This window comes from Antechinus flavipes, chromosome 2 (assembly GCF_016432865.1).
Source record: "Antechinus flavipes isolate AdamAnt ecotype Samford, QLD, Australia chromosome 2, AdamAnt_v2, whole genome shotgun sequence".
NCBI lineage: Eukaryota > Metazoa > Chordata > Mammalia > Dasyuromorphia > Dasyuridae > Antechinus > Antechinus flavipes.
In genome coordinates, this window is record NC_067399.1 from 150,965,290 (window position 1) to 150,975,109 (window position 9,820).

The window sequence follows — 9,820 nt, forward strand, 5'->3', positions numbered from 1 at the left end:
TCATAGCATAGGAATATTTAATTACAATCATATACTACAACTTATATAGCCATTCCCCAATTAATGGATCTCATTTTCCAGTTCTTTGCCACCACAAAGAGAGCGTCTATAAAAAAAATGTTTTAGAACAAATAAATTATTTTCCTTTTTCTCTGACCAACTTTGAAAAAGACTTTATTGAATCAGTTTACACAAACAATGCCATTAATGTCCATTTTTTCCATATCCCTTCCAACATTTATCATTTTCCCTTTATATCCTTTTCACCAATCTAAAAGGTATGAGATGGCATATCAAAGTTATTTGAATTTCTTTAATCAGTAATGATTTAAAGTTATATAAAGCTTTGATTTCTTTTTCCAAAGGCTTCCTATTCATATCTTTTGAACATTTAACATTTAGAGAATTAATCATATTCTTAAACAAATTGGATAAACTTCCCTATATATTTGAGATACAAGACCTTTATCGGAGAAACTGCCTATAAATTCCTCCTCAATTTTCTGTTTTCCTTCTAATCTTGGCTATATTGATTTTATTTGCACAAAAACTTTTTATTTAATATAATCAGAATTATCTATTTTATATTTCACAATGCTCTCTCATGTTTATTCATAAATTCTTCTCCTATCCATAAATCTAATCAGTCAGACCCTCCTTTGTTAGGATAACTTGAAAAAGTCACTTAACCTTAAGGACTTAATAACAAAATCACAGTTTCACAAGATTAGAGGAGGCCCTCAGAGCCTCTACAATTCAACCCAAACCTAAATTCCTTCTGCTTCATCCCCAACACATGGGAGTTATTCAGCTTTTAACTGCAGAACTTCCACGAGGAAGAATCTCACTGGGGTACTGTCCTAACATCCCAGAGCAGTACATTCTGATTTTGGTTAGTTCTAATTATTGGTAATTTTTTCCTTGCATCAAACCCAAGTTTACCTCTAGATTAGATAATCTAATCCTACAAACTAATCCAGTCCTTTAAATACCTTAAGACCACTATCGTGTTTCCTGTCTTCTTTTCACCTGACTGTCTAGTTCCTTCAGTTTAACATGAATCTGAAACCTTTTAATAGCCCAGCTTTCCTTTTTCTGTACTTTCTCCATCTTATATATGGTCTTCCTAAAATGTGATTCTCAGAACTGAATACAATGATCCAGATATGGTTTGACTAGGACAGAGGACTAGAAGATCATCATCTCTTCCTGGATACCATTCCTCTCAATGCAATTTCCAATTATGCAGTTTTTGGTTGCTTTATCGTACTCAATTCACATGAACAATGCACTAAAACCCTCATAGATCTATTTCACATGAACCTCCATCTAGTCATACCTCATCCTTATATTTGTGAAATTGATTTTTTTAACCCAATTCTAAATTTCTTGATTTGTCCCCTTTAAATTGCCTGTTGATAGATTCACACTAATGTTCTGACTTGCCTTCCCTGTATTCTAGACCTGCTTCTCATGCATACAGATCATACAATCTTCAACAAATTACTTGACCTCTCAGTTTCCCAGACAATTAGGTTATTATGTTTCAGAACACTGATCCACAGTGATAGATGAAATTCTTCACTATGTAGTTTCCTATAATGTTCAAATCACAGATCTACCTCCCCCCTAAAAAAAATTAAAAACATTAAATATATTAAAAATAATGCACTAATAACTAATGCTGCCATGAACATAGGGGAAGTAAAGCATGTGACGAACTCTCCAGTCCCAGTTCTAGTTCGCTGATTCTTAAAAGTCTGGCTTCTTGACTGTTTCTCACTGCCATGTTTTCTTAATCTATTATTCCTGGACAGCTTATTTACTGAAGGCAGAGTAATGATATTAATTCATCTCTTACTATACAGTTTCTTCGAAAAAAAACTGAGATCCCCTGATCACATTGGAAAGTGGTGAATTAAGAGTCTTGTACTTAGGGCACCAAATATTCCTTCACTTAATAGATCAGAGTAAATGTCGATCTCCCAAGTACTTTAGGGAGATGATTGAGTTTGCACTAGAAGCTGATACCCAAAATCAAAACAGAGTATATTTGGAGGATGCCAATTTACCCATACCCTAATTCACATGCATCATTACTTCTCTGCTTTTGCCAAAGCTAGGATAAGAAGTGATTTTTGGTAGGCAGATTAGGGACAATGATAAGAAAAAAGATGTTATATTTGATTTTCTTATGAACACATTTAATGATTATTCCTCTTTCTATCTATCTGTCTTTCTCTACCTCTGTCTCTTATTTCTCATTTTAGGAAACTTTATGCAGAGCTTTGCCAAGGTATAGTGGATATAGCCATATCCAGTGTCTTTCCTCTCGCTGACACAATGCAAAAGCAGAACCAACAGGCTACATTTATCAAGCTATGATGAAGAGATGATTAAAGCAACACATATCAGAACTGCCGCACATAGGGCTTTGGGGGGGCAAGAGGGAGGGTAATTGGGGGGTACAGAGATTATTGGATTGTTTGAAATCATGCCAAAAATGGGAGAGAAGTGGATTTTTTTTATCTGCAAAGGAAGAAGAAAATAAAAACAAACACTTTCAAAGAGAATTCAGAATGAGCCAGAGTTGCTCAGAATGTTTCACCAGACTCTGCTCTAAACACAAGTCATACAACTTTTGAAAACTGAAGCAAATCTCTCTGGGAAGACAGCAAAATATTACTTTAAAAAAATGAGGATTCAATAATTTTATGTTCTCATTCTTTTTTTAAAAAAATCTTATTTTTTCTAGTAAGGCAACTTTGTGAACAGCATCTCTCTTTCTCAGGGACCCAGTGAAGCTTGGTCCTTTTGTTAATGTATCAGTTCTTTCCACCTGCTGCAGTCTTAGTGCCTTAGCTCAGTTCCCAGTAGGTAACTCTTTTACTCTTTTCCATTAAGAAAACCTCTCTTGCTCTGGGAACTAGGAACTCCTCAGAGCATTAATTTTTGGTTACTGACACGCCTGTACTTCCTTTATCCCCCTTCCCCCTTCCTTGTGCCCTATTCTTCTGGCATCTGTTGAAAACCTGAAAAGGAGCAAACACCAGTAGCCCTGAGCTTAGGAAGAGGCTCTAAGCTAGGGGATAAAGAGGTTTCCTAATAAGATTGGGATCAGTTGTCTATTAGAATTCCATCATGGGGAGATTAAAAAAAAGTTTTGACATCATTTCAGTTTGACCTATGGGTTTAAGTAAAATTATTTTAACTCTTAGTGCTAATTGTTTTCCCTAAATTATCTGCCTTTCTCCCTATTCCCCATCAATACCATTAATGAGCATTTTTTAAAACCAGGTTGAATGTGTTAAAATCTGATTTGTTTTATTAAACTACTTAAGATTTTTATTTTTAACTGACTTAATGAAGTACATTGGCAAGATCCCATTTTAATGATTTTCTTTTGAAAATTAAAAAAAAACCCTCCCCTGTTTTTTGCACTTTGAAGAGTAGACATCCTTCTTCCCAATGAGTTTGTTCCTACTCTTCCAACATGTCCCTGAATTTCCAGGTCTGTAGCTCCCCTATCCATGGCCTTTCAGTTATCTCTTCCTTCTTGGGCTCTATGCACAGTTCAGTCAATCCTAGCTATCTACCTATGCTGCAAAGCACTGTGGAAACTGCTGGTGGTTGTTGGAAATTCATCCAAACTAGAGCAGTCTCCTTTAGAAAAAAATAGTAGGGAAGGTTTTTTCAAAAGTCCACATGGCACATAAAGGATTTTCCCCTGCCAGTCTCTCCTCCTCACCCCATTTTCCCCCTATTTAAGTTAGATGTATTTTGGATTTATAGAGCTGACTGTCCCTTTTTTTTTTTGTTTCCTCTCTTTGGAGGACACATCAGGAGACCAAATGAGTAGCAGGTTGGAAGTTTTGAGATCATATTTGTCTTTAATGTGTCATCATTCATGCACTTAGAATGTCAGATAGGGATAAAGACTAACAGACTTTTTTTGATGGCATTTAGGAAATGACAGTTTTCTGCAAATGGTCTGATAAGAAAATGACCCTCCTCTTACAGTAACATTGAAATTTTTTTTCCATAGCCATTGTGCAGTGTTAGGTCTAAGGCATGCTGTATCTCTCTTTCATCCTTGGCACAATAAAACAAACTCTACAATGAAGTTTTTTTTTTTTTTTTAAGTAGCAGAATTTGAACACATGACAATGAAATGTTGCATTCAAAAGGAACAAGAGTTATTTGATAGAAGGCAATGTCCGACATTCAGCAATGGCATGTTTACTGAATTGCTTGGAATATGGCCTGATTGTGTCAATTCTCACGGGGATTTGGGATTCAGAAACCAGGCACCCACTGGTTTTAAAGACAATGAAGCACTTGTATTCTGGGAAGAAACAAAATCAGTCCTAATAAAAGTATATCTCAGAGGCTATAAAGCAGCTGTTTGATTAAATGTTTGATCCTGAGGTAACTTAAGAGGTATTTTGGGGGAGAAGGGAATGTGGCCAACCTCTATGATATCCATGTAGAGTCTTAAACTGGTTCTTCACTGTTAACTCTTATTTCTTTGAAGTGGTGGTACTGGTGAAACCTGTCTTGTACAGCATAACAAGAGTAGTAACCAGAAGAATTACTGATATATTTCTCTAAATTTTGTTTTTTTTTAATTAACAAATCATTTTCTCCCCTGCCCCCATCCTATCCCATTGAAGGGGAAAGCCCAAAATAGAACAGAACAGAAAATATCTTAGGCAAAATTAATTTTCTCACAGTCCACATCCAAAAATTACATCTCATTCTGTACCCTGGGTCCACTGCTTCCATCTTCAGGTGATAGATAACATGATTCATCATTGATCTTCTGTCAAAATATTGTGAAACTTAAATAACATAAAGAATACAAATTACTTTGCAAATCTTAATCCGATAGAAAAGCCAGTTATTACTACTACTACCACCACCACTATTATTCTTATTAATTAGCCCCCAGTCAGGTTATGATTTTATTTCCTGAGCTTTTTACTTTATTCTTCCTAAGCTTCAAGCAATAATTATAAAACAATACAGGGATGTGTTGATGTTTAGCAACCAGGCTTTCCATTTAAAGAAAAAACACGCAAACGCAGTTTTAGATTTAATCTGCATCATTAACACTTAAGTCTAAACAATCTACACAACAATAACTCAAGCCCTGATTTGTAGGATTGTTGATTTCTTAGATGGAAATGCCTAAATTGAAATTTTAATAGGGGCCTTTTCAAGCCTCTTAGAGCTAGCTCCAGCACATTCCTGGTCCTCTGGAATCATGGGTGATCATTGCATATTTTTGGAAATGTTATCAAAATTCTGTTATTGGTGATTTGAAAAACTCCTTTGAACACGAGCCTCCGGGACCTTTAAGAATTTTTTAGCCCTGTTAAGACATGCAGACCTTGCTCAAAATGCAGATGAACTGAAAATATTCATGTATCTTAGATGCTTCCCAAAGATTTTGATTAAAAAGTATGAATATTTAAGAAATGAATTGGGTTCTATGTTTTAGTTTTGTTAAATCGCACACTGTTCAATAGGTGATCTTAAGTTTATAAAAGATAGCTATATTTCAGATAATACAAACATACCAGGACTTGAGGTACAAAGACACAGCCACCTATGTTGGTAAAATTTATTCTAAACAACTCAGCTATAAATGTAGGAGACTGCATAATGTAGTGGGAAAGGTACTGAACTGGGGGTTGAGAGTTGGGCTCCAGATCTGGTTTTATGCTTGTCTAGGTGATATTTCTTTCATCAATCTCTCTGTGCCTTGATTTCTCTACTTGTGAATTAGGTCATTACCTTTGATTACTCATAAAGAAGGCAGATAAATATATTAACAACAGAGAGGAACAAGGGGACAATTCTGTTGTCTAGAACTGATTTAAGCCTTTATTATAAAGTATAATTATTTGTTTTAACTGTGGCCTTATGCCCTAAATACCAGAGGCAGCATAGGAAAATGTTTGAGCTAGATTTCTGCTGAGAAATCCATACATTTGTGGAAATTAAAATTATTTTCATTTACTCATGGCAGTTAATGGCTTTAAGGTAGAATGACTTATTAAAAACAGATTTTTAGTCATAATGAGAATAAAGATGCAAATTTGATATTTTCAAATTTTAGTTGTAGAATATATAAATCAAAGATGATATTAACTGTGAATAGTGCTTCCATGATTATAATTTCCTCTTTCCCAGTATGTCTGTTCCCACAATAATATTGTATTGATAATGACTATTTCCTTAAAAGAATTATGTTCACATTTATAACATATGGTAGCACTTGAGTATAGTGGCCAACTTTGCCAATTACTTAATAGCAATGGAGTGGTAAAAGATTTTTTCATTGACTATTCCAAATGTTAATCAGGAAAATACTCAGTCATTTTGTTGGAGAGACTCCAACACTACTAGATTTAAAATAATAAAGATTCTGATTTATTTGTATCACAGCTAGATAAAGAAGAATTAGAAGAGAATGATTGCAAATAGTGATCAAAGTGAATTTTAACTGGTTATTTTCTCTCTCGAACAGCCCACCCTATTGGATGGGGGAAAACTGAAAACAAAATAAATTTCCTTTGAAAAAAAGCAGTCATGCAAAACTAAATCTCTCATAGATCACATCTAATATATATGTCTCCTCCTACATCTGAGGTTTAATTTGATACATTGATCAATTTTAGCCATTGGAATTGGAAATAATTTGATAAATTGAGAATAGGTTTCTTATCTACATATGTACATTTAAAGAGAAGAGAGTTTAGTACAGCAGGAGACTTAGAGCATAGATATGGAGCTAGAAGGGATCCTTAGAGATCAATCTCCTTTATTTGCAGATGAAGAAAATTTTCCAGAGTTAAGTGACTTGCCCAAGTGCACACAGTGGCTAGTTTTGGATCTTATATAACAACTCTAAGGAATAAAGACTCCAGCATTTTGGAACCAGCAGTCAATCAAAAAAAAAAATACTTATTAAATGCTACTTTGTGTCAGGCATAATGCTAAGTATTAGATATACAAAGACAAAAGAAAAAGTTACAACCCCATCCAAGGAAGAAGATTAAAAGGGAAGACAGTATCTCAGAAGACAAGGTGACTTGCAACAGTGGCATCAAACAAATAAAAACTTATCCCTATGAGTTTCATATTGACTTAAGAAAACCACAAATTAACATTATGTCGTATTATATCAATTTTGTTAAACATTTTCTAATCACATTTTAATTGGGTTGTAACTTTAATATCTCTGGCCAATAATCTGCTAATAAAAAGTTAAGGAGAAGGAGGATAGAGAAAAAACTTTTAGAGTTGGTTATTAACCTTGGAGATTATCAAGTCAAATCTTCTCATTTTGTGGATGAGGAGATGGAGACACAGGGAGGCTGGGTGTTTTGCCCAAGACTACACAACTGAGTCTCTGAGGCAAGATTGGAACTCAACTCTTTCTGACTCCAAGTCCAATACTCTGTCTAATACACTATGCCAGATGGGAAGTTTACCATCAGATGCAGACTTGGGATATTTCCCTTTTCCAAAGCCCAGAGAGGATAATCACTGTCCTCTGGAACATCTTAGGGATTCTCTCTGGAGACCTCCCCAGAAGAAAAGCTACCAGTAAACTTGTGTTCATCTTTTCACCCTAAGAAAAGTAAATATGTCATCCAGAATTCTACTAACTAGACAAGTTTTCCATAAAATTCATTTCCTATGCATTGATTTATAAAGAGGAATTTTAGCATTCATTTTAAGATTCTAAATTCTAGGTTTTCCACCTCCCTTCCTTTCTATGCTCACCTCACTAAGATGATAAGGGGTTTGATGTCGGTTATATATGTGTGCAATCTTAACTTTTAAATAGTTATCTGGGTCTCTCTTTGGGAAAAAAAAAGTGAGTGGGGGGCATGTTTGGTCTGAAATAGATGAATAACACCTAAAAAAAAGATTTGGTCATTAAAAGGTCAATGGTAACTGAATAGATCAGTTTCACTTAGGTCATGAAACATGATTTAGAAAAAATAAAAGGAAATCTAGTAGTTCTGATTATAGACTGCTTTTTTGAAGAATTTAAAAACAAAAAAAAAAAAAGATGAGAAAAGGGATTGTGGGATCTGACGTTTTCAGGGTTTGTTTGTTTGTTTGTTTGTTTGTTTTTTTTAAGACTAGAGGAGACAGAGGCAAGAAAAAAGGAAACAAAAGTTAGGGGGATTGAAGATACAAGTAAATAGTGGGGGAAAGGAGAAATCCACTGATATTTGATATTTTCTGCTCTTAGTTATATAATTTAATTTGGGTGTTCACAAGTTAATTTGAGTCACAATGAATAGCAGATCATCTCAAGATTTGGGGATTTTAATGGACTATAATCTCTCAATATGAGTGAACAGTATGATTCAATAACAATAAGAAAATTAATGCCTTCGTAGTCTGAGGGGTTTCTAGATTTAAGGAGGAGTAGGACTAGGACAACACTGTTATTCTGTCCTAGTTGGAGCATCTATTTGTATTCAGGTCTAGTTGCCACACATTAGGAAGCATTTGAAAGCTAACGAAGCTAATGGAGTCTTGGGTTTCATTAAGATGTATAATTTCTAGGAATAAGGAGGTGACTGATATTTCTGCTCTTCTCTTCCCTGGACAGACCACATTAGGAATATTTCATTCACTTCCAGGTATCAGAATTTTGGAAGAACAATGATAAGATGAAGAGCTTCTAGAGGACAAGTAGTAAAGAGGACAATTTAGGTTTAGTGTTATGATTCTGAATCTAAAAAGTTCAAATAAAAAACTCTTGAGGGGAGGATGACTTCCAAACAAAAAATTCTGAAAGTAAAATAGTTTTAGGGCAGCTAGATGATACAGTGGATAGTGTCAGGCCTGAAGTCAGGAAAACTCATCTTCATAAGTTCAAATCAAGCTTCAGACACTTAACTAGCTGTGTGACACTGGATGACTCACTTGAAGTTTTCTCATCTGTAAAATGAGCTGAAGAAGGAAATGACAAATCATTCCAATATCTTTGCCCCAAAAAACCTCAAAATGGAATCACAAAGAGTTGGACACAACTCAAAAATGACAAAACAGCAGCAGAATAGGCTGAGTTAGGAGATATCAGGTTCCTCTTTGTTGCAGTCTTCAATCAAACACTTGGATGACTGAGCACATATTGAGATTTTGTCAGGTAAATATTGGGCTACATGGCTTTTATTTTGCTACATGACTCTCATTTTATAGACAAAGAAAGTGAGACTTCAGTATAACTTGGCCACAATAAGCAACAATTCAGTAATACTGCCAAACACAATAGCTAGTATGTTATATTGCCCCATAACTAAATGAGTTGTTACTTTGAAAACCTTCCCCAGTACTAGATGTGAAATACTTTTTCCCATCAAAATATTTAAATACATGGGCCATATAAATTAAATAAAATGTGTCTAAATTGTGAATTGGATGGTAATATTAAATACTAAGACTTGTGAGAGAGTATGTAGTTAAATTTTCCCAGCAGCAGAAACTCCCAGCAACTAGCCTAAGATTAAGTAGATAAGTCACTGGACATGTAATAGCTTAATGGCTATCCCCAGATCACCCAGATGGTGGGTATGAGAGAATCAGAGACAAGGTCACTATATGTATGAAGGTTGAATTTGACTTCAAAAAATGGCAGCTGCTTATGATGAGTCCAATCCCAAAAATCAGTGAAATGCCTTAGGAAAACAACGTTTTGAATTATTTGTTTCTAAAGTTAGAAAGAAAGGTTGTAGAAACTTGATTTTGTTTTTACCTTCAAAGTTTGTCTTCCCTCCACATAGAGGAC

The 9,820-nt window shown here is 34.8% G+C and overlaps 1 protein-coding gene across 1 annotated transcript in view; it reads left to right on the forward strand.

Moving 5' to 3' along the window:
• The window catches only part of TTL (tubulin tyrosine ligase), a 44,883-nt gene extending 39,398 nt beyond the window's left edge, over nt 1-5,485 (forward strand). Inside the window, exon 7 of the mRNA XM_051975815.1 lies at nt 2,271-5,485. Coding sequence (XP_051831775.1) covers nt 2,271-2,385 — 115 coding nt within the window. The 3' untranslated portion in view covers nt 2,386-5,485. The remainder of the gene's footprint in view (nt 1-2,270) is intronic.
• The last annotated feature ends 4,335 nt before the right edge of the window (nt 5,486-9,820 follow it).